This window comes from Hemiscyllium ocellatum, chromosome 26, assembly GCF_020745735.1.
Source record: "Hemiscyllium ocellatum isolate sHemOce1 chromosome 26, sHemOce1.pat.X.cur, whole genome shotgun sequence".
Classification (NCBI taxonomy): Eukaryota; Metazoa; Chordata; class Chondrichthyes; order Orectolobiformes; family Hemiscylliidae; genus Hemiscyllium; species Hemiscyllium ocellatum.
Window position 1 is genome coordinate 40,597,326 of NC_083426.1, and position 25,810 is coordinate 40,623,135.

Sequence of the window (25,810 nt, forward strand, 5' to 3'; positions counted from 1 at the left end):
TTTACCTCACAGATTACTGACCAAGATGACTTTTTTTAACCCTTTCAAAAATGTTTCATTTTTCAGAGAATTTTTTTCATCTTCCACGTAAACTTGCTTTATGTTTCTTTCAGCTGCCAAGATTCAAGAAAAACAAGATTCCAACCAGCTAAGTTAAGACGCCATAAGGCAGAAAACTGAGCAAAATTTTGACTAACAAAAACAATTTGAACAGTTATCAATCGGATAGGCATATGAACTTCACATTTTTTTTTACTGTGCCTTTGACTCACTCACTGGGGACCCCTCATGTTCTCACTTACATACCATCACTAAATGCTCTTTTGTTCACTTTTACCAAACTCAATTCCTTCGTCTGTGTCACCGCAGAAAAAATTGACTAACAGCTGGATGACCGGGTGTGAAAGCAGCAGCAGGTTGGGGATGGGGAGATCTCAATTGCCATCCAAACCAATATGTTACACGGTGCTGTGTTGCTCTTTCAATACCATTAATACATTCTTAATCTGCAGAAGTTATTATTCTCTCAAACAACTACCTTTTTTCACTTCTGCAGCATCCTGTAAACCTCCACCAGGAACAGGCCAGCACCAAATATGTCTTCAGCTCTACCCCGATCTTCAAGGCGGTAGTGACTCAATGCTCGAAGTATGCACAGGCAAGGCTTTCAACTGCACCTTACACCACCTTAGAAACTTTGAACTTGATGGGTACTCTTCCTCAAATAGACTCAAAAAAAACTCACAGTACTGTCAGAAACTAGGCAACTGCTCAGCCCAGGCAGATATCTAATGGTCTTGGCCATTAGTGACTTTATCAAAATGCAGAGATAGGCACACATACAAGTACAGCAACAGGTTTCTCAGTGACACTTGGATTGAAGGATTGAAGTCCACTAACATTACTTAAATCCTGCTACTGCCAAAACATATAAAATTAGAAGCAGCATGAATAGAGTAGATCGTTGGACTCTGTTTTGCTAAGTGAAAATGGAGGGGGCATAGATTTCAGTGAGGGATAAAGTTTAGCAGAGATGTGTAAGCCAAGTTTTATTTTACGTAAATGGTGGTACTGGCAGCGGTGAGGGTAGAAGCAGATATGGTAGCAACGTTTAAGAGGCATTTACACATTGTCAGGGCCAACAGTGAAAACTGCACTACAGCAGTCATGTTAAGGTGCAATGAAGATATATTATTAAAAGTGAAAGGTTATTTGAGAGGCGAGCAGCCTCTGCAAATACCCAAACTAGATTTGGAGAAGCTGTTTAAGGATAAATCCACATCTGACATGTGGGAGTCTTTTAAAGGACAGTTGACCAGAGTTCTGGACCAGCATGTTACTGTGAGGATGAAAGAGAAGATTGGCGAGATTTGGGAACCATGGATGACAAGTAATAGACAAAGTTTATTCAAAAAGAAAACTGAAGCAAATGTAAAGTTTAGAAAATTGAAATCAGACAAGGCCCTTGAAGAACACAAAGGAAGCAGGAAAGAACAAAGAATTAGAAAGGCTAAAAGGGGCCATGACATGGTCTTGGCAAGTATGATTAAGGAGAATCTCAAGGCATTTTATACATATATGAGGAGCCAAGATGGTAGCTAGGCAAAGGGTAGGTCCTCTCAAGGACAAAGGGGGGAATTTGTGTGGAATCACAGGAAATAAGTGCGATCCAGAGTGAGTACTTTGCAATGGCTATCACAGAGGGCTCAGATGATGGTAATATTCGGAATTAATGTGTTGATAATCTGCAGCATGTCGATATTAGAGTGGTAGTGTTGGATGTCGCGAAAACATTAAGGTTGAGAACGACTTGATGGGAGTTATCTCAGGATACCGAGGAAGGCAAGGTCCCAGATTGCTGGGTCTTTACAGAAATTTTCAGATTCTCTTCAGCAAGAAGACTGGAGAATGTTGTTCAATTGTTTAAGAAGGGAAACAAGGATAATCCAGGAAATTATAGGCCAATAAGCCTTACATTAAATGTAGGGAAATTAGTGGAAAATGTACTCAGGAACAGGATTTACTCGAATTTGGAAAGGATTGGACTTATTAGGGATGACGTAGAGATCCTGGTTTTGGACTAGGATGGACAAAGTTAAAAATCACAACACCAGGGACAGTTATTTGGGATAGTTAGCATGGCTTTGTGCAAGGGAGATCTTGTCTCACACCTGAGGAAGGAATGGTGCTCCGAAAGCTTGCAATTTTAAATAAACCTTTTGGACTATAACCTGGTGTCATTTGATTTTTGCCCCTGTTCACTTCAGTCCAACTCCAGCATCTCCACATCAAAATTCGATTGAATTTGTTGAGGAAGTGACAAAAATGATTGATACATAATAAATTGGCATATATTGCTAGATTAACATTACAAAAAAAACTAACTTTGAATTGCAGAGGCGTTATAGGACAGTGACATCACATTTTAAATCAACAGCACAGTGACAAAGAAACATTCCTTCAAAATCATTCCTTTTTCAAAGAATCTTGAATGCTTAATAAACATGTAAATGATGACGTAAACCATTATTATCTTTACAATTCTGCCTTAATCCCAAAGTGCCTATAAGCTGAGCACGGAAAAGGGTCTAGCACAAAGCCAACAAATTTGCTGAAGCTCAACAGAAAGCATTAGTTTTAGGGTGCACAAACACTGCACTTTGTTTACATTAGGGACAAGCAACAATCGTTCCAACTTTTGTAAGAAGAATAATATCCTTGCATCCTGAACATTTCTTTGTTCCTCACACAAAACAGGCAAATATTGTGTAATTTGGTTTATTTGCTACCAAACATCTGTGATAGGTTTCATTTATATCATATTAATTTACTTAACAGCTTTCCAACTGAGTCAAAAGCTTACCCTGCATGTGGTGTTAGGGAGGAAAACAAAGTTGCACATAATGAGAACAAATATTAAGTTAAGTAGAAGACAGACATTATGATATGAAAAGATGTGCCTAACATATTTAACTTGCCTTAGTTCTGCAGTTAGAATACAGGTTTGTCATGTATTTCTGACATGCACATAATCCAAATGTTTCTCATTGTATTTTGATTTCACAATTAACTTTCCTCTTTCAGGAGTACTATCACAAACATATCTTTCTCACACAGTTTAAACACTTAAAGTAATGCAGTGTAAGGAATATTCGAGGTTTTAGGGGATGGAGAAATGAAAGCATCACATTTTATCATCGTGTTAGGAGGATAAACTATGAGCACTCTGAAACATTTATGAAGATTAGAAAAATATATTGTTAACTCAGGACAGTGGAACAAGGTATTAATTCAGTACTGAATAGATGTCCAAAAGGAGAAAATAGCAGGGACGCGAACAATAATTTCTAATTTCTCTCTAGTCACAGGAGAGGTGCCAGAGGACTGCAGGATAGCCAGTGTGTGGTACCGTTATTCAAGCAGGGAACAAGGGATAAACCCAGTCAGTCAAAGTTCAATAGTAGGGAAACTATTGGAAGCAATTCTGAGGGGCAGATTCATCTGACTTGGAAATGCAGGGATTAATCAAGAGGAATCAGTTTGGCTTTTTTAAGGGGAGGTCACGTCTGGCTAACTTAATTACATTTTTGGAAGATGCAACCAAGTGTGTATGACTACATTGACTACTTGAATTTCAACAAGGCTTTTGATTAAATTGCATCGGATTGGAAATAACACACGGACATGGACAAGAACTGGTTGGCAGACAGGAAACAAAAACTAGGAATAAACTCATCATTTTCTGAGTGGCAACAAGTGAATAGTGGAGTATTACAGGAATCAATGCCTGGACCCAATGTGGACAAATGTGAGATTATCATCTTTGGTAGCAAAAACAGAAAGACAAATTACTATCTGACATTGTGCAGCAGACAATGAAGGAAACAAGTGGTAGGTTGGCCTTTATAGTGAGAGTAATTTTACTACAGGAACGAAGATTTCTTGCTGCAACAGGACAGGACCTTAGTGAGACCACATCTATAGAACTATGCACAGTTTTAATCTCCTTACGTGAGGATGGGTGTTCTGGCTCGGGACATATTCCAAAAATAGTTTACTAGACTGATTCCTGGGATGGCAGGATGAATGTATGAAGAGAAATGGGAACGATTAGGACTACATTCACTGGTGTTTCTAAGAATAAGGGAGAAGATCTCAAAGGAACCTATAACAGTCCAAGAGGACGAGACAGGGTTAATGCCAAAAGGATGTCCTTGATGACCAGAGAGTCCAGAACCAGAGTCACTGTCTAAGGATATCGGGTAAGACATTTAGGACTGAAATGAGAAGACATGGCTTCACTCACAGTGATGAGCCTGTGGAATTTTCTGCCACATAAAATATTTGAGGCCAAAACATTGAATGTTTTCAAGAAGTTAAATAATAGTTCTTACTCCTAAAAGGATCAAAGAGTATGGGGCCAAACCAGGAATAGGGCACTGAGTTGGATGATCAACCATAATTGTATTGAATGGTAAGCAGTCGTGAAGAGCCGAATAGCCTAGTACTATTCTGATTTCCTATGTGTCTAGCTGATGTCCTTAACTCACACCTCTTCCACATAACTTCAGATCCAGAGCGACATGATTAGCCCTGGATTGCCCTCTGAAATGGCCTCACAAGCCACTCAGTTCAAGGACATTTTTGGATGAGCAATGATACTAGTCATGTCAGTGATGCCCATTCCACATGAAAGAATAAAAGGAGCTAATTTAATTGGTTAGGGAGTCTGGGCATTGGGTTGCACCGTAAAATTAGAGACTAAGCTGTCAGAGGTAAAGTTAGGAAACAGGTCTACGCACCAAACTTGGCAGAAGTTTGAAATGTCCTTCCTGAAATAACAATTGATTTGTATTAATCAAAAATATCAAGGGGCGAAGGCCAACAATGTCTGTACACAGATCAGCCAAGGTCTCAGTGAATGGTAAAACAAAAGGTCTTGGGGGGGGGGGGGGGGGGGGAGAAAGCTGAATGACTGATTCCTGTATACCTTGCAAAACAGAAAGCAATGATTAGTTATTGGAAATGTTAGTATTTTGCTATATTCACTCTTTCAGATGTTGATTAACTTTTTAGTTCTGTGAAATGTGACTTCTTTTTTCAATAACGTTAGAAAGTCAGTGAAGTAGCCAGTGTCTGGACCTTGGGATAGTCAGTAACAGAGTGACTCACTGTCAGAGTGCAGAAAGTTGAATAAAGAACATTGTTGCAATCTCATCCGTTCAGTGAGAAATTTAAGAGTTAGAATGTAGTGACACTTCAGTGGGGTTGAATAAAGGGTCTGTAAATTACATTGCTGGGAATAGTGTGAATACTTCTTTTTGCTGCTTATGTCATGATTTTAAATTGTCTTCAGTCTCTCGCTTTTCTTTTCTTGTGCGTAATAAAATTTTCTTCTTCTGTTAAAAAAAAATTGTTTTGGTGGTCAGTCAGATGGTGACCAATCAAACTGCAAAAAATAATGCTTATGATTATCAAGCCAGATTTCAGAGATCTGATTCGTCCTCTAACAGCTAGAAAAAACTGGGGTCACAACACAATTGAGCATTAATACTCCACTCTCTTCACGTATCAACTATCCCTCAATCCCTAAATATTCCCCCTTCCTGAGCTTAAGATAGGTCTTAAGAGTCCATAACCAACTTTCCTCCTAACCGCTCCCCTTTTCTGATTGGTTTCTCAGTGAGACTTTTAATTTTTAAATTTAATTTAATTTTTAAAAAATAAATGAGAATAGCAAAGTAACCTGTCCATCTCATCTGTCTTCCCTTCTTTTATTTTATTATTGTCTAATTTATATCACTTATCTCATAGGTGTCAGCACAATCTCACCAAACCTGCCAACAACGTATGCAAGACAATCAGTTGGCTTCAACTGCCGTCCTTAAGGTTGCCTTAAATGAAGACGCCTTAACCTCTTTCTGTCGAAAATCCCCCATTTCCCTCTTCCTTCTCTAAAGGTGCAGTCTAAAGTTTATAGGAGACAAAATGAAAATTTACAAAAGGGATACAATGAGATCATTAGCCCTATTTTGCTGTTGTACAGTTTTTTTTTGTTTTAAAAAAATTCCACCTCAATTTCAGAACTATGTCCCTTGAAAAAAGCTCAAAGTTGAAATTAGGACAAGAAAAAATAATACATTCCAGATTAAATAATTTTACTAATTTCTTTCATCAATTAAAATGTTAATACCATGATACACTTAGGCTACCCATATCAGAGATCCAAAATAATTGTGCTCTGTATCAGTTCATATCATAATTTGAAGCAGCAATATGTTGCAAAGATGGAATACAGAAGGAGAAAGTAAGGACTGCAGATGCGGGAGATCAGAGCTGAAAAATGTATTGCTGGAAAAGCGCAGCAGGTCAGGCATCTCATTCCTGAAGAAGGGCTAATGCCCGAAACGTCGATCCTCCCGCTCCTGGGATGCTGCCTGACCTGCTGCACTTTTCCAGCAACACATTTTTCAGCTCTGGAATACAGAAGGGCCCTGAATAAGCCTCAAAGAGGAAATCTTAATGATCAAGCCTGCATCAAAATGCCAAATAGGATATGGGTCATGGTCAAAGAATCTGTGAAAACTGAAAAACATTACAATGATTTCTCAAGTATTCAAAGTCAGTGCTACATTCCCTTTTACACTCTGACCCGACTAGGTTTGACTGCATAGTGTATGTTGAACCTCATATTCATGTCTTGAAATGTGAATTTGGATGCTGAATTCATGATCTGAACCATGAGTCTCACGTCTCAGCATACAACAAATTCTAAACTGCACACTCCCATTGAGAAGGTTAAGGAGTTATCATCTAGTTATTAAATATAGACATGATGGATGTTCAACATGCACAAAAATAATGGAGACTCTTCATGTTTCATAGTTTCCTGCTTCAACAGTACATTTACAAATCTTCATTTTCAACTTAGCACAATGACAGAGCTCTGATTAGACACTAGAGTAAAAAGGAAAATCTGAATGTGACAATATCACTTTTATTTAACAAGTGGACAGCTTGTCAAATGTGCTGGGTAACTGAAGGAAAAGCAGGGGGCAAAGGAAAAAATAGCTCTAATGTGTTCAAAAGCATGGAGGCCATTTGGTATATTGCTTTTTGAGTGGAGGTTCTAATAACCATGCCAAGTAGTAAGTTGTTGAAATAAATCTAAAGTTTGCATCTGAAATTTGACTTAAATGAATGCTGGCTGGAATACTGGAAAACAACTTCACTGGAACAGTCTCTTCATTCTGGTGCAACTATTCATTACCCAGTAATAACCCTTTGAGGTTTACCAGTTTATGTGAATGCAGACTTGAACTGCTTATGAGATAGTCCTGCTGTAATATTTCTCAGTTCAATGCATGGAGTTCCAACAGTCAATGTTCGCTTGCTCTACAAAATGATTTATAGTATAACCAACTTCAACAGAATAAGCAAGCTGCAAGTGGAATGCAGACACCACTGCCAACAATTGCTATGCAGCTAAAAACGAATCTTTTAAAGGTCAAAAGCACAATCGAGCAACAGAGCAGCACAAAGACTAAATTTGTATTTTCCCTTGCCAACTACATCCTAAATAAGATACTGCACAATGTTTCATTCATCATGAATAAATGGGTCTCCTACTAATTGCATTTGGTCCAAATTACATAGTACCATCCAAGGCAAACAGCAACTACTGCTTACTGTTCATTAGGGCAAAACTTGAGGACGTCTGGGCAGTAAAGAATTTTCTTTTTAATCAATAACTTAATCATCCAAAAAACTGATTTATGCCCTAACTTTTTTAAACAAAGTTTGCCTCTCTTGAGCAAACCAGATCTAGTTATTTCACTTCATCTATTCTTCATATTTCCTGGTTTTGTTTTCTCTCCCCAAATGTAAAACCTTGCACTTTTGGAGTTGATTTCCATTTGCCACTTTTACAGCCATTCAACCAAACTATGATTTCATCCTGCACTTGACAACCATCCTCTTCACTACCAATAACCCAGCCAATTTTTGGATCATCTTCTGCCAATTTTCCAACATGTCAAGGCAAAGTGGTGACAGGAGAATCTAAAAGAGTTCTGGAGAGCCAACGAGACTACAGCAAATTGTGCCTCTTTACAATTCCAAGGTCAGTCAGGCCAATGGAGAGAACAACAGCCATAACGGGATTGAAAACAAAAAGCATAAAATAAAACTGACTACAAAGAATCTTGGTATTATTGAGATTTTGGAATCTTGGGAGTTAAAATGTAATGACGAGAAGTTGTTTAGCAAATTTCTTCTTGGCACATGATTTTGGCAAGGCCAGCTTTATTGACTAACTATTATTTCTTGAGAGAACACTTTTGGGAATCGCTTTCTTAAACCATGGTCCACCTGACAGACGTACACACTGCTGTTCAGGAGGGAGTTCCAGAATTTTGATCCGGCAGTAAAGTTGCTGTTTCTCTCAGTCTCATTTATTTTCTTTCCTCCCTCCAGTTTGTGTTAGCTTCTTGCATTCATCCAAATCTTACTTGTCATTTTCTAATTCATAGTAATTTCTGTTCACTCATCACTCATGCATTTGCCAATCTCCTCCTGCCCCAAACATTGAGCTCCTCTAATTCTAACGTGTTGCCTGTGCATGTCTTTTTTGTTTAATCATTGATGGGTTACCTCAGCTCCCATGCCTTGTAACTCCTCTCTCACTCCTTTCTTTAAGATGCTTTCACATGTTCTAATATCTCTTGTGTTTGGGTGCCAGATTTTGTTGAGCAATCACATGTATGAACTGTTTTGGGCTGTTTTAGGATATTAAAGTGTTATGCCTCACTTGAGCAGCACCCTAGAAATGAAGCCCTGCTTTTCCAAGAATGTCATAAGTAACATTTAGAACACACAAGTGAAAGGCAACACTCATTGTGAAAAAGAGAAAATCCAACCATTGTCCCTTGACGTTTAATAGTACTACCATCATTGATTCCCCCACTATCAACATCCTGAAAATTACCAAAAACTAAACACTGAACTGGACAAGTCATATAAAAGCTACAAAATCAGGTTAGAGGCTTGGAATTTTACTGAGAGTAGATCACTTCCTGTCTCCCCAATGCATGTCCACGATCTATAGGTCAGGTTTGTGATAGAATATACCCTGCTTGCCTGGATGACTGCAGCTCCAAAAACACTCAAAACTTGACATCATCCATCCTCATTCACCAAATTCAACATGCACCTCCATCACTATTGACACCATAGCAGCAGTGCATACATTCCACAGGATGTACTGCACTAATGTACCAAAGCTCTTTCGAAACAGCTTCCAAGCCCATGACGTATACAACCTAAAAGGACAAAGACAGCAGATGCACAGGACCACCACTTCCTACAAGTTCCCCCCCTCTCCAACCATGCCACACACCAACCTGACTTGGAATTGTTTTATGTTCCTTCATTGTCATTAGGTCATAGCAGCATTGCTCACATGGCACACTTAACAGGAACTGCAACAGTTCAAGAAGGCAGCCTGCTTACAGCCCATGATCAAACTTTTTAAAGAATATATTGTTCTCTTCCTCCAGCAGTTTGTATTGCACTCTCTGTCTTACACCCGTAAATCCGCCATCATCCCTCCCAGAATTTTGGCATCTCTCTTTTTCTGATTCTGATTCCAATTCCTGCGGATGCTTGCCATCAAAGAGAATGTTGAGAACTTGATTTAAGAGATTCTACCGTTCTTTTGACAAAGTTACTAAGCAATGAGGAAAAGCAGTAGTATCAGCCTTTGTGGAAGTGGAAAACACACCTTAATGATATCATATGCATCAATTTTACAGGTACATTGAAATGTTGCTGGACTTGTATATTTCTATACCACATGGTTAGTGATAGTTACCACACTGGTCATAAAACTGTCATGTTATTTTCTTTTTTACTTTCGGCACAGACACAGCCATCTACAACAGAATCATTTTCATTTTGTTTATGTGCACATTGCAGCTAAAAGTCCTGCAAAAATCAACCTTCATCATTGTGGCAATACTCTTGTGCAATCCTTTTGAAGTAATCACCTTAAGATTCCATTACAATTACTGCTCCTGATGAAGTCTGACCATTAATGTAGGATTCTATCATACATAGTTCTAAAAGACTTAATTCAAGGTTGAAAAGACAAATCTGGAAGTGTATTTGAGATTTTTCACAATTCAAGCAGATGCAAGATGGAAATTTCACAGACCCACCGTTAAGCTTTCATAACAACCCTGCTCTTAATATTATCAAATTGCCTCATCTTTCAGAAGTACGAAGCATCAACATACCTTGGGTAACAATAATAGATGGCGACTTAAGGTTGAGTGCAAGGTTTGGTTTATTGCTACATGACAAGTTGGCCTCTTGACTTCTATCTGAGTGAATAACGCCAGGTGCAAGTAAATCCGGAATCTGCAATGGAAAAAAGAAAGTTTTCTTTCTCTAATTCTCAAATGAATAGCTCCATATTTAAGTTAACATGATGTGCATAGCACAGGAGAACACAGAAAAAGTTTTGCCACATTTCTGAACCCGGGTACAAAGCAAGCTAAAAAAGCAAGGTACCATAGAGGTTAGGATGTGACATGGCCATTCTAAGCACACTTGCTAGTTGAATGTGAATGTGAAATAAGGTGCTTGATGTTCCTTCTCAACCAGAAAAGGTGCATGGCCTGGATGGACCAACAAAGGAGAAATTTTCTTTACAAAGACATAAAAATCATGACTTAATATAGATTTGTTCGTATCCTAAGGCATGACTTTGTGCGTGGGAAATTGTGTTTTTTGAGGATAAAATCAAAAAGATTGATGAGGGCAGAGCAGTGAACATTGCCTATATGGACTTTAGTAAAGCCTTTGACAAGGTTCCGCGTCTCTACCTGACAAGGTAGACTAATTAGTTAGATCACGTGGGATTCAAGGACAGCTTATCAATTGGCTTGATGGAAAGAGACAGGGGTAGTGTTGGAGGGCTGCTTTTGAGACTGGAGGCCTGTCACCAGCGGTGTTCTGCAGGGATCAGCGCTGGATTCACTTTTGTATGTCATTTATATAAACCATTTGGATGAGAATTTAGGAGGCATGGTTAGTAAATCTGCGAATAACACCAAAATTGGTGATCTGGTCGAGAGTAAAGAAGATTATCTAAGATTACAAAGAGATCTTGATCAATTGGTCCAATGGGTTGATGAGTGTCAGATGGAGTTTAATTTGAATAAATGCAAGGTATTTGATAAAATAAACAAGGGCAGGGCTTACACCAATAATAGTAGAGTTCTGGGTAGTATTGAAAAGTGTGGTACTGGAAAAGCATACGCAATCAGGCAGCATCAGAGAAGCAAGAGAGTCAACGTTTCGAACTCTCCTACTCCTTGGATGCGGCCTGACCAGCTGTGCTTTTCCAGCACCACACTCTTCGACCGTTCGCCAGCATATGCAATCCTCACTTTCTCCCTGGGTAGTGTTGTCGAACAGAGAGACCTAGGGGTTTGTGTACATAGTTCTTTGAAGTTTGCATCACAAGTAGACAAAGAGTAGCTAAGAAGGTGTTTAACACGCTTGCCTTCATTGCTCAGATCTTTGAGTAAAGGAGTTGGGACATCATGTTGGGTTGTAGAGGATATTGGTGAGGCTACTTTTGGAGTACTGTGAACAGTTCTGGTTCCCTGCTTTAGGAAGGATATTATTAAATTGGAGAGGGTTCAGAAAAGATTTGCTGGGAAAAGATTGTCGCTGGGACTAAATGGCTTCAGTTATAAGGACAGGCTGAATAAGCCAGTTCTTTTTTGCACTGGAAGTTGAGGGGTGATCCTAAAGAGGTTTATAAAATCCTGAGGGGCATAGACAAGATGCAAGCAAAGGTTTTTTTTCTCCAGGGGAGTATGTTCAAATCTAAGGGGCATATTAAGGCGAGAGGAGAAAGATTTAAAATGGACCTGAGAAGCAACTTTGTCTTACAGAGGGTGGTTAATGTGTGGAATGAACTGCCAGATGATGTGGCAGATGCAAATAAAGTTGTAACACTTAAAAGTCATTTGGATAGGTATATGAATAAGAAATGTTTCGAGGGATACGCGGCAAATGCAATCAAGTAGGATTAGTTTATTTTATGACGTGCAGGAGCCGTGTGTAGGACTGGGGTGGACAAAGTTAAAAATAACAACACCAGGTTATTGTGCAACAGGTTTATTTGGAAGCACTAGATTTCAGAGCGCTGCTCCTTCCTGATGAAGGAAGGTACCACCTGATGAAGGAGCAGCGCTCTGAAAGCTAACACTTCCAAATAAACTGGTTGGACTATAACCTGGTGTTGTGTAGTTTTCAGCTCAGTTGTGTAGTTTAGTTAAGGAAACTTGCTCGACATGGTGAGTTGGACTGAATGGTCTGTTTCCATATTGTATGACTCCATGAATGGATACTTTTATTAAGAGATCAAGGTTGTCCAAGAAAGTAGTCAGTAAAAGAATGGTCCCAAAAGTAGCAAGTCAGCAAAACAGATATTCAGAATGTTTTCAGACTTCAAGGCAACCTGCCAACAAAGAATATGGTTTTGTCGCAAACAAAACTACCAACATCTTACTTCTAATGAGATCAAGTTTTACAAATGAAAATTCAATTGCTTAATCTATTTGAAACCCATAGCTTAACAGAGTGAGTAAGGGATGACAGTAATGTCACTGGACGAGTAATGTCAGCGATTAATTCTCGGGGTGGGGGGGTGGGCACAGGATCATATCCCATCATGGCAGCTAATTTAAAAAATATGGAAGTGAAAAGTATTCTCAGAACAATTTACTCATGGCCTTCAAGAAAGGAAATTTGTTGTCCTTGCCTAGTCTGGGTCACATAGACTTCTCACAACATGGTCAACTCTCAACTAATCTCACAGGTAATTAGAGAACAAATAAAAATATTCTGCATCTAAACTATAAAGGCTCTCAATGATACATTTATTATTGTATTGCATTAAATTCATGGTACAGTGTATACTTCCCAAAGGAATTACAAAGGTTTGCCTTGTAAAGTAATTCTAATTTTAATGCGTCACAGTAACTCTTTGCACCCCCCTATTCCTTTTTACTAACCTGAGATGAGGTGAAGTTCCGAACAGGTTTGGTTACCACTTCAGAGGATATAGAATCAGGATCAGCCTTCCCATCTATAAGGACCAAATCAGATAAAAAGATTTTCTTTTCAAAAAGCAAAATAACATGAAAGTTCAAAGTCTGGAATAAAACAGAAAACACTAAAAATTCTCAGTGGACAGGCAGCATCTGTGGAGAGAGAAACAGCAGTAACATTTTGATACACTAAGGCTATTTCTTTTTTTTTACAGATGCTGCTTGTCAGAGAGTCTCAGGGATTTACAGCACGGAAACAGACCCTTCAGTCCTGCTCGTCAATACCAACCAGATATCTTAAATTAATCTAGTCCTGTTTGCTAGCACTTGGCCATATCTTTCCAAACCCTTCCTATTTATATACCCATCCAGCTGCCTTTTAAATGCTATAATTGGTCCAGCCTCTACCACTTCCTCTGACAGCTTATTCCATACACACACTACCCACTGAGTGAAAAGTTGGCCCTGAGGTCCCTTTTAAATCTTTCTCTTCTCACCCTAAACCTGGGCCCTCTAGTTCTGGACTCCCACATCCCAGGGAAAAGACCTTGTCCAACTACCTTACCCATGCCACTCATGTTTTTATAAACCTCTAAGGTTACCACTCAGCCACCAACACTCCAGGGAAAACAGCCTCAGCCTATCCCTTTTGCTGAAATGCTCCAACTCTGTCAACACCCTTACAAATTAGAGAGTTTTGAGAAGATGTGTAGCTCAGGTTGAGGTTCTGGGTGTAGGTTTGCTTGGTGAGCTGGAAGGTTTGTTTTCAGACGCTTCATCACCATGCTAGACAACACCTTCAGTGAGCCTCCGAATAAAACACTGGTGGTGCAGCCCGCTTTCTATTTATACATTTGAGTTTCCTTAGGTTGGTGATGTCATTTCCTGTGGTGACGTCACTTCCTGTTCTTTTTTTCCCAGGGGGTGGTAAATGGGGTCTAAGTCAAAGTCAATGTGTTTGTTGAGAGTGTTCCGGTTGGAATGCCATGCTTCTAGGAATTCTAGTGCATGTCTTTGTTTGGCCTGTCCTAGGATGGATGTGTTGTCCCAGTCAAAGTGGTGTCCTTCCGCATCCGTATGTAAGGATACTAGTGAGAGTGGGTCATGTCATTTTGTGGCTAATTGATGTTCATGTATCCTGGTGGCTAGTTTTCTGCCAGGCAGAACAGGCAGCATACATTAACATCAACTAGCCACAAATCAATATGACCCAGTCTCACTAATATCCTTATACATGGATGAGGAAGGACACCACCTCGACTGGGACAACACATCCATCCTAGGACAAGCCAAACACAGATATGCACGAGAATTCCTAGAAGCATGGCATTCTAGCTGGAACTCTCAACAAACACATTGACTTGGACTCCATATATCACCCCCTGAGAAAAAGAACAGGAAATGACATCACCAACCCTAGGAAACTCAAACATATAAATAGAAATTGGGCGACACCACCAGTGTTTCGTTTGGAAGCTCACTAAAGATGTTGCCTAGTATGGTGACAAAACAAACCTTCTAGCTCAGCAGGCAAACTTACATCCAGATCCTTGCAAATATATTCTGAACCCTTTTGAATTTCACAATATCCTTTCTATAGGAGGGAGAAGTGCACATAATATCCCAAAAGTGGCCTAACCAATGTCCTCTACAGTTGCAGCATGACCTCCCAACTCTGATACTCAATGCTCTGACCAATAAAGGAAAGCATATCAAATGCCTTTTTCACTATCCTATCTACCTGTGATTCCACTTTCAAGGAGCTATGAACCTCCACTCCAAGATCTCTTTGTTCAGCAACATCCCTAGTACCTTAAAATATATGTATAAATCCTGCCCTGATTTGCCTTTCCAAGGTGCAGCACCTCACTTTTATTTAAATTAAACACCATCTGCCATTCTTTGGCCCACTGCTGCATTTTTCAACATTTTCTGTTATTTTGCAGAAGATTTTCTTTCCGTCAGGAAGTACCCTTGAGCATGTTCTTTTTGTTGTTTTAAGCCCCTCTCCCAAATTGTCACTTCATGCATAAAGAAGTCTCCACTGATTTCAGAGTTCTGAGTGGTAATCCTATATTGATGCCCTGATATCTTGGCCTTCCAAAGAAACTGAAAAATGCAAAGGACAATCAGTAACTAACCCATAAACGTGACAGCACAAGTAAGTAACCATCTGTATACAATTTGTATGTGTGCAGCAATGCTACAATGTTATGGGGGGAAAGAAGTGGGCCAAACTGAGGATGCTTCACTTGGGGATCATTTTGGAAACAGTAATTACATTAAAAGATTTAGAATAGCCATACAATAAAATAAGGAACAATTGAGGCTCTAAGTATTTACATGGAGGAAAGCTAATTTCAGTGAATTCAAACTGATGTGGTTAATTTACATCAAAAATAGGCAGGTAAAACAGAAATTGAGCAAAGGAAGGATAATTTGGGGACAGACCAAACCCATTACCATAAGAAAAATATACTAAAATAGGGGTTCCCAAACTGTGTTGGAGTGGTGCTTGATGGAGTAGCAGATTTCCCCTGCTCTATGGCACCAACAGTAACTGTGAAGATGAGACTGGATTGATGCCAAGCAAAACAAAGGGACGCACAGTGAACCCAAAGCCTCCTTAACAATATGGAGCACTTCAAACTGAAGTGCCATTTAAGGCCTGGATATCTGTGCACTGACCTATTGCAGACAGAAGTAAGGGAAGTGTAAAGCAGTTACTGAGTGCAGGAAAAATGAGGATGTCACATAGCAGAGCTCAGATGGTGAACGTTAATTTCAATTCCTGTATTTGTGGGCTTGTTTGCCAATTGAATAGGATCCTTACCTCAAGTTTGTGACTTTACTTCATAGGCACCAGACTCAAAATTGGGGCAGCATGTGAAACATGGGGAATGGAACGTGGCTCATTACAGTGTCTTATGACCCCCACAGAGACCCAGAAGTTTGCAAAACATATTCATGCTCCTGGTGACTGACAGAAAGGATCACAGATTTAAATTTCAAGACCTAGACTATAATAAACAAACTAAAAGCAACATTGTCTAAAAGTTATTCAATCTTTCTAACAGCAGTCATTTTAGACTTGAACTGTTAACTCTACGCAAGACCTGCTGAATTTCTCCATCACTTTTTGTTTTTGAGATCTCTAGCACCCACAGTTCTTTGCTTTTAATTATCAAAACACTATTCTGAAATAAAAACAAAAAGTGATGGAGACATTCAGCAGGTCTTGCAGCATCTGTGAATAGAAAGGTAGAGTTAACAGTTCGAATCCAAAAATCACTCCTCTTAGAAAGATTGAATAACGTTTAGACAATGTTGCTTTTAGTTTGTTTATTATATAGTATAGATCTTGAAACATTATATTCTAAACTACAGAAAACATCAACTGTGTTTTAAATCAAAAGGAAAATCCCCTAGAATCTTAAAAGCAAAATACTACAGCTGCTGGAAATACAAAACAAACACAGAATGCTGGAAAAACTCAGTCAGTTTGGTAGCATGGGAGAGACAGAGATAACATTGCAAGTTCAGTACGACTCTTGATCAGAACTGTACAAAAATACCCTAAACAATTATACTTTATTTGGTCCTTTAAATGGGCAGTTAATCCTTGAGAAACCACCATTCTTAACTCCCAATGACTTGCTTCTTTTTTCTTTCCAACCAGATAACTTCTAATCACCAAAATGACTGGCACAGCGTAGTTACCCTCAAGATTCCCCTGTCTAAAAAAGTTTAACATTATAACCAGTGAGAAGAGGGGAGCTAAATTTTCCGTTTTCACACTCCTTGTTTGACAGCAAAAGGTTTTGAATTTAACAATAGGATGCTATATTGCCAATTCATTAGATAGTTGGCTAGAACTAAGCCAGACAGCTTTCATTATTAAATATGTTAAGGATAAGTTTTATTCATAAACCCACTCAGGTGGGAAAATATTACAAATTGCTCACACATACAAATGCGTCCTCCTTCTCACTAACAGTCACACAATCAACATTACAGAAAACCACAAGTTTTTAAGAGTATCAGATAACTTGTCTCGATCAGAAATGCAGATTTTTTTTTAAACAAGTCAATAAGGATCCACTCATATCTGCAGGCGCCCTTTCTTCAGCTGAAGTGGAGGCTAGCATGTCAGCTTCTTGGAAAGCATCGCCTCTCAGATTGTCTGCTTCAAGAATGCGTTCTTTTCATTCTCATCAAAACAAAGTAAAAGTTTAGGTGGTGTTATACAGAAAGATGTCCATTCCAACAAGCTTGCATGTTCTTTGCCCAGATCCAAAATCAAACCTTTCCACATATTGTTGAATCACATTACCTGGTCATGTATTACATCAGCTTTATTCCTTTTTCACTTTTCTTGCAAAGATATAAAATCCTAGATGTACATAAGAAGGTACTAAAGCAGTTCTGTTCAGTCTTTGCATATCAAAAAAAAAATCAGAATTTGCCATTCCCTGCAGTTGCAAAACCAAAGGAATTCTCTTCAAGCAGGGCAGTATTTATATACATTTGAGGAAAACAGAGGGTCTGAAAACTGAATAGCCCCTCTTGTACTTTAGCAGAAATATCTTAGACTGCGGTCTTTCACACTTCTTATTTAAATTGCAAAAATATTCTTTACTCAGGAAAAAAAACTTTATGTACATACACAGAAACTATAGCAATTCTGTATAGTCTCTGCATTTTAAGAACATACAAAGATCAGGAATTGACATGCCTTACAGTTATGATAAAAGGTTTACTTCCTACTCATGCAGAACACGATTGACATCCATTGAGGCAAAAAGATGTTCGTATTTTGACAGGAAGACTTTAAGATGGTAGTCTCATCCCACTCTTTGCTAAGTCTATCACCACGTAGTCCCAGACCTTCTGACTTCAACTGCATCTTGACAATCTGGAGGGGCTGAACAGCAAACTGGAAATCACTTCCAGATTCCCAATTGAAATGGTTAACAATGTCAAACTTATGAAGTTATCAGAACTGCTGCAGACTGAGCACAGTGTAGATATACCTAGCGATGGTGTTTCTGCTCAAGGATAAGTTTCCTGTGTGTCCCAAACATTCTCGGTCAGATCCACCAACGTCAAGACAGCGCTCATCTCTGTGACCTCCTGCTGGCTGATTGTCACCTACAGGATGCCTAACAAACCGGCAAGGGGACATGGAATCTGAATGTGAAACTGGTAAGCCCAGAACAGTTGGAAGAGTTCAAAAGGGAGAATGAAAGTCTGGGTCTGGTGGGGAACAGTCAAGGAAGTGAGAGAGTGAGGGTGTGATAGAGACAGATGGACAGAGAGAGAGAGAGAGAGAGAGAGAGAGAGAGAGAGAGAGACAGACAGACAGACAGACAGAGATATAGACAGAGATATAGACAGAGAGAGAGAGAGAGAGACAGACAGACAGAGATATAGACAGATAGACAGAGATAGAGAGAGAGAGAGAGAGAGAGAGAGAGAGAGATGTTCAAACTCCAGAAAGATTGCAGAATCTACTCCTGCTGCAGGTACTGGGTTGACATTAAGGAGGATCTCCAGGAATTCAACAGCCAACAAGTCTCGCTCTTTGCCTCAGAGGCCTCCAAGATAATCTTCCGGTCCAGGGTCAATAGCTTAGAGCTGGATTGAGACGTGCTCTAGTTTCTTCTTTCAAAAGGTGCATAGTGAGAGCTGTATGATCTGAAGCCTGAAGGAGTAGATGGCTCAGTAAAGTCACCTTAACCTGACATCCTGAGGCTGAGTAAATCTTTTTATGCCAGGTTGTATGACAAGAAGCCCACAGTCATACAGCAAGTTATTCCTGTCCTTTATAATGGAGGTCTGAGACACCAGCACACAGGAGAGGCTGGACCAGTCATGTTTCTTTTATTGCAAAAAATAATTTATTCATAAAAAATCTTTTTGTACATACATAGTTACTAAGGCAGTGCTGTAAAGTCTTTGCACACACAGAATAAACAAACATTGGAATTTGGAATTCCCTGCATTTGCAAAAGAACCCAAGGCATTTCTTAGATTACTTACAGTGTGGAAACAGGCCCTTCGGCCCAACAAGTCCACACCGACCCGCCGAAGCGACAACCCACCCATACCCCTACATATACCCCTCACCTAACAAACCCCTACATATACCCCTTACCTAACAAACCCCTACATATACCCCTTACCTAACAAATTCTTACTTATGCAGGACAATATTTACATACAGTTGAGAGACTGGGGGGGGGGGGGGGGGGGGGGGGGGGGGGGTCTGATAACTGAACGGATCCCGATCGTACTTGAGCAGAAAATCAGTGGTCTTTCCTCATTCAGCCTTCACAGCAGCTGCCTCAACCGCAGCAAGTAGTCCTGGGCCTGGAATGTGCCAGTCGCAACACTCAGTGGAGGTCAACTCCTTACTCTGAAAGACTAACAAGTTTTGAACAGACCAAAGTCTTTCACTGAATTGATGGTCCTTCAGGGGAGCAGACAGTAGAGCACAGAGTCATGCATCATAGATGGACATTGACAAAACCACTGCATTTCTTTCCAGACTTTCTTTGCAAATACACATTCCAGAAGGAGATGTGCGACAGTCTCTTCATGTCTGCAGTCACTTCAAGGGCAGCATGTCATGACGGAGACGGTCATGAAAGGTCTCACTGGTAGTGCCCTTCTCACCACCAGCCAAGCAACATCTTGGTACTTGGTGGAAAGCACTACAATGAGGCATTCTGGCAAATGACTCTGCGAAGGGATCAACTCTCTCCTTTTCCTGCAGGGGTTTGAGGATGCTACACACTGACATTGCCTGTTGGACTTGTGGTCTAAGGTGATTTTCTTTACAAATTTTTCCATAAGGCATAAATGATACACTACTAAGACCATTTTGCTGCTATTTGGCCAGGCCCATCCTTTGTAAGGACAGGTAGAAATTCAGTATGCAGAGACACTCAGTTTGCACACTTGATGCAAGGACAGAGAAAGGTGGCCATCCAGATGAGGGCTGTGTTGGGCACATTCATGTCCTCCTCCATTATCATGGTGTCCCTTCTGATGCAGTCCATCTTTGATCTCCAGATGAAGTGGAAGATGGCTCAGGTCACTGCAGTGGCACAGGCTTAGGGAATAGGCCAGACCTGTGCCACACACAGCAACAATGAGAATTACTCACACCTGATGACTAGATTTTTATCTGCAATGCAGAGGGCATGGTGCTCTCATCTGCCCAGATTCCATCTCACCTTGGCAATACATTCATCATGAATTTTGGCACATGCCCCAATCCCTCCGAACCACATACGTAGCATCTTCAAATAGTCTTACCTAACTGTGAAGGGATAAAGGATAGGTCAATCCAGTTCCCAAAGAACATGGTCTATTCTTACCTTGGCTCCTGCGGCTACTTTGAACTGGTCGCAGGTGCTCATCAATCCAGCCACTATCTTTGTATAACATTGGTTGCATATTCTAAAAGATAGTCAACCAGCTCACATCTGACATAACGTCCCATTAGCAACATTTATAGAGTCATAGAGAGATACAGCATGGAAACAGACCCTTCGGACCAACCTGTCCATGCCGACCAGCTATCCCAACCCAATCTAGTCCCACCTGCCATCACCCGGCCCATATCCCTCCGAACCCTTCTTATTCATATACCCATCCAAATGCCTCTTAAATGTTGCAATTGTACCAGCCTCCACCACATTCTCTGGCAGCTCATTCTTTTGAGCTGAGAGGATTAATTTTTCATGTGTCAGCCATTAACTCTCGAATGCTCTGTCCTCCATCTCAACGCAGAAAAGGATCTGACCACCACTGTAGGAATACTGTCATCTCTGTTGAACTCTCTGTAAAGTTTAAATTTTCATGGATGGAATGTGGCTTCACAGATGAAAATTTACAACTACTTCATAGATAGTAAATAATAGTAATAATAACAGTGGCAAAAATAAAGGCGAATATTGAGAGTCCATTCAGTATTCTAACAACAGTAGGGAAGTACAGATTTGTGACCCTGCAGTTTGAATTAAGCAGACAGGACATCATTTCAAAGTTCATAAAATGCTGAAATGTAGTAAACAATGAGGAGAATAGAGACAGATTTCATAAGGAGATGAACAGACATGATTAAATAGATCAACATGTTAATTTTAATTTATCATGCAGAGAAGTGTGAGATGGTTCGCTTTCATATAATGGAGGAGAGGGATACAAAGTCAACTGTACAAATTTCAAGGTGATGAGAAAATAGTATTACCTGGGGATGTATGCATTCAAATCTTTCATAGCAACATATTGAGAAGGTCGTTAAAAATGTTTATGGCCTTTAATATTACAGCACAAAGCATGGATATTCTCTAAAATTTCATACAATTGGTTAGGCCTCAGCTGAAGTATTCAGTTCTGGGCAGTAAACTTTAGAAAAAAATAGCGAGGTGTTGGAAAAACTGTACAAGAAATTTATCAGAATGGTACTAGAAATATGGGGAACTTCAGTTATGTAAGGTGATTGAAGAATTTGGTGTAGTTGATCCCAGAGCAGAGATGGTTAACAGGAGACAGAGGTGTTCAAAATAGTGAATTATTTTGAGAGAATAAATGAAGTTACATTGTTTCCAAAGGCAAAAGGACCTGTCAACATAAATCAAATCAAAGCAACTAGACTGATTAGGGCATTTGGAAAGGCAAGGACTGATTAGGGATTGTGCATGGGAAATCATGTCTCACAAACTTGATTGAGTTTTTTGAGGAAGTAATAAAGAGGATTGATAAGGGCAGAGCGGCGGATATGATCTATATGGATTTCAGAAAGACGTTCGACAAGTTTCCCCATGGGAGATTGATTAGCAAGGTTAGATGTCACGGAATACAGGGAAACTAGCCATTTGAATACAGAACTGGCTCAAAGTTAGAAGACAGAGGGTGGTGGTGGAGGGTAGTTTTTCAGACTGGAGGCCTGTGACCAGTGGAGTGCCACAAGGATCTACTTTTTGTCATTTACATAAATGATTTGGATGCGAGCATAAGAGGTACAGTTAGTAAGTTTGCAGATGATGCCAAAATTGGAGGTGTAGTGGACAGCAAAGAGGGTTACCTCAGATTACAACAGGACCTGGACCAGATGGGCCAATAGACTGAAACATGGCAGATGGAGTTTAATTCAGATAAATGCGAGGTGCTGCATTTTGGGAAAGCAAATCTTAGCAGGACTTATACATTTAATGGTAAGGTCCTAGGGAGTGTTGCTGAACAAAGAAACCTTGGTGTGCAGGTTCATAGGTCCTTGAAAGTAGAGTCGCAGGTAGATAGAATAGTGAAGGTGGCGTTTGGATGTCTTCCTTTATTGGTCAACGTATTGAGTGCAGGAGTTGAGAGGTCATATTGAGGCTGTACAGGACATTGGTTAAACCATTGTTGGAATATTGCATGCAATTTTGGTCTCCTTCCTATCAGAAAGATGTTGTGAATCTTGAAAGGGTTCAGAAAAGATTTACAAGGATGTTGCCAGGGTTGGAGGATTTGAGCTAAAGGGAGAGGCTGAACAGGGGCTGGGGCTGTTTTCCCTGGAGCGTCAGAGGCTAAGGGGTGACCTTATAGAGGTTTACAAAATGTGAGGGGCAAGGATAGGGTAAATAGACAAAGTCTTTTTCCCTGGGGTTGGGGAGTCCAGAACTAGAGAGCGTAGGTTTAGGGTGAGAGGGGAAAGATATAAAAGAGGCCTAAGGGGCAACTTTTTCACACAGAGGGTGGTACGCATATAAAATGAGTTGCTAAAGAAAGTGGTGGAGGCATTTGGATGGATATACGAATAGGAAGGGTTTGGAGGGATATGGGCCGGGTGCTGGCAGGTGGGACTAGATTTGGGTTGGGATATCTGGTTGGCATAGACGGGTTGGACCGAAGGGTCTGTTTCCATGCTGTACATCTCTATGACTCTGAATAGCAAAACCTCATAGGCTTTTTATTTTAAAATTCCAATGGTTATCATCAGGAATGCACTACTCAAAAAGGTAGTGAAAGCCAATTTAGTCGCAACTTTCCAAAAGGAGCAAAAAAATAAATATGTGAAAAATTGCAGTTGTCTGGAGTCAAAGCCAGAGTGTTGGACTAATTGGATACTTCTTTTAAAAGAGGTACAATGGGCAGAACAGCTACATTCAGTGCTATTACATTCTAGAATGTTATGATCACCTCCAAGGTAAATTTGTTTAATTTAAAAAATATGGAAGGGCAAGAATATAATCTCTTTTGCTGCCAAAATAGCCCTGAGGACTTAACTATTTTAAGAAACCTATCTGTATGATGATCAATTACTGTACAAGAAACAAGCTCATTCAGTCAGGTAATTTCAGCAAGCAATGATAAGTACCTGTGTATGTAATTAGTTTTCTATAAGGAATGGCAGAAAACACAGCTTAGATTGCATTGTAAAGAATCAGGGGATTTAAATGACAAAAAAATCAATATCAGTTCATATCCCACCATATCAACTGGGGACTTGAAATTCATTTAAAAAATAAATCTGAGTTAAAAAGCTAGTCTTCGATAATGTTCACCACAAAACTACCCGAGTTCCATAAAAAATTCAGTGAGTTCCTAATGCCCTTTAGGTGAGCAATTCTGATCATCTTAACAAGTCTATGCTGTGTGTTACTCCAGGCCTATTGTAATATTGTTGACTTAACTGCTCTCCGAAATGGGTGAAAATGAGGACTGCAGGTGCTGGAGATCAGAGTTAAGATTAGATTGGTGCTGGAAAAGCACAGCAGGTCGGACAACATCCGAGGAGCAGGAAAATAAACGTTTTGGGCAAAACAAAATCAAAAATTGCTGGAAAAACTCAGCAGGTTTGACAGTGTCTGTGGAGAGAAAACAGTAATGTTTCAAGTCCAGTGACGACTCAAGAAATTCAGAACAATGTTGATTTTCCCACTGCTCTCTGAAATGCTCTAGCCAGCAATTCAGCTGTATTCAGTTCCGAAAACCAATAATGAAACCAGACCATCTGGTTTCAACTTAGGCACAACAAATGCACACTTAGCCTAGTTAACCCTGCAATTCCTACTCATAGAGATCTGGAGATTACTACCAAAATTGAACAAGTTTTCCCATAGGCTAGTAAGACAAGAGATTTACATTCTTAAATTCCAAGAATCAACTCCTATAACTGATGTCCCAGACTTCTCCATCACCATTCCAGGTTATTCCCTGCCCAGGGCAGGATTGATCCTCAGGCAGTGCAGGGATACAATCCACACAGCAGCTGTCTCTCTACATCACATACCCCCAGCCATCCAGCTGATGGAGCCCTAACCTTATCATTGCATAGGTATTGGCAGGATGGACCCAACAGAGCTAGTGACGAAGTCATAACGCAACTAGAACAGATGTTTCTGACAATCCTGAAGCATTAACAACACCATAAAGGTATTAGGTCCACATGGGCAAGAAAATGTCCAAATGATTATCATCTACCACCTTCCCTCAGTCGAGATCTATTCCAAATATCACTTTGAAGAAGCACCGAGTGTTGCTGGTCACAGAATGTTCTCTGGCCATGCAATCTCAATATCGGTTGCTAAAAGTGATTTGGTAGAACTCAGCAGGTTGAGGACAGAAGAATACAGCTGACACACAAGGTTGTCACAGGTGGAAAACAAATTGAGATGAAAACCTACTTGACCTCATCTTCACCTTTCATGAATGCGTGTGTCTGTCTATGACGCTGTTGGTAAAATGACAAATGCTAATTGTTCTCAAAACAAAGTGTAATCTTAACAGTAAGGGTTGATTGTAACATCTGGTTATCATCATGCTAAATGGATCGATTCAGAACAGATCGAGCAATGCAAACAAAGCACCCATGAGGCCTTCAGTAAAACTGAATTGTATTCCACCACAACTTATCAACTCACAATCTTACATATCCACTATCAGTAACATTAAGCCATTGGTTCAATAACAAATATAGCAAGGGCTACACCAGGCATACTTGAAAATGAGGCATCAATCTGGTGAATCACAGTACAGGACCACAGGCATGATAAACAGAAGTAGAAAATCATAAATATAACAAAGCAATCCAACAACCAACAGATCACAGCAACACTCTGCAGCACTGCTGTATCTAAATCAAAATGGTGGAGGGCAATTGACTAACTAACAGAAGACAAGTCCACAAACATTCCAATCTTCAATGATGGAGGAATCCTCTCATGAGTGCAAAGACAAGGTTGAAGCATTTGAAACAATCTTCAACGAGAAAGGCTAAGTGCATGTTCTAAAGAGTCGTCACTGGAGCTGAAACATTACTGTTTTCTCTCAACAGATGCTGTTAAACCTGCTGAGTTTTTCCAGCAATTTTTGATTTTGTTTCTGTATTTCTCATTCACAGGACTTGTTGGGATGATTCTTGTGCTGATCAGAACATCGCTTCTCGGTCTTCATTTGCCAGATGCTTTCATTGGTTTGCACGAGGTAAAAGTTCATACTTATAAAAGGGCAGACAGAGAGAAAGAGAGAGAGTCACACAGCTCACTGTTGAACTACTAACTAGCTCTGGACTGAAATACAGGTCACTTCTAAAACATGACCACTTTGGCCCAAAGTCTCATCTGTTTACATATAAACAAAAAGGCCTCTCAATACCCTTTAATCTCTGTTCCAAACTAGTCTAATTG

At 39.9% G+C, this 25,810-nt stretch overlaps 1 protein-coding gene across 4 annotated transcripts in view; it reads right to left on the reverse strand.

Annotated features, from left to right (window-relative positions):
• The window catches only part of LOC132828427 (ankyrin repeat and SAM domain-containing protein 1A-like), a 349,239-nt gene that overhangs the window by 150,149 nt on the left and 173,280 nt on the right, over window positions 1–25,810 (reverse strand). For all 4 annotated transcript variants that reach the window (XM_060845537.1, XM_060845538.1, XM_060845539.1 and 1 more), the window contains exons 11-12: window positions 13,092–13,165; window positions 10,296–10,419 (exon numbers count right to left, since the gene is read on the reverse strand). In XM_060845537.1, the coding sequence (XP_060701520.1) occupies window positions 10,296–10,419; window positions 13,092–13,165 (198 nt within the window). The remainder of the gene's footprint in view (window positions 1–10,295; window positions 10,420–13,091; window positions 13,166–25,810) is intronic.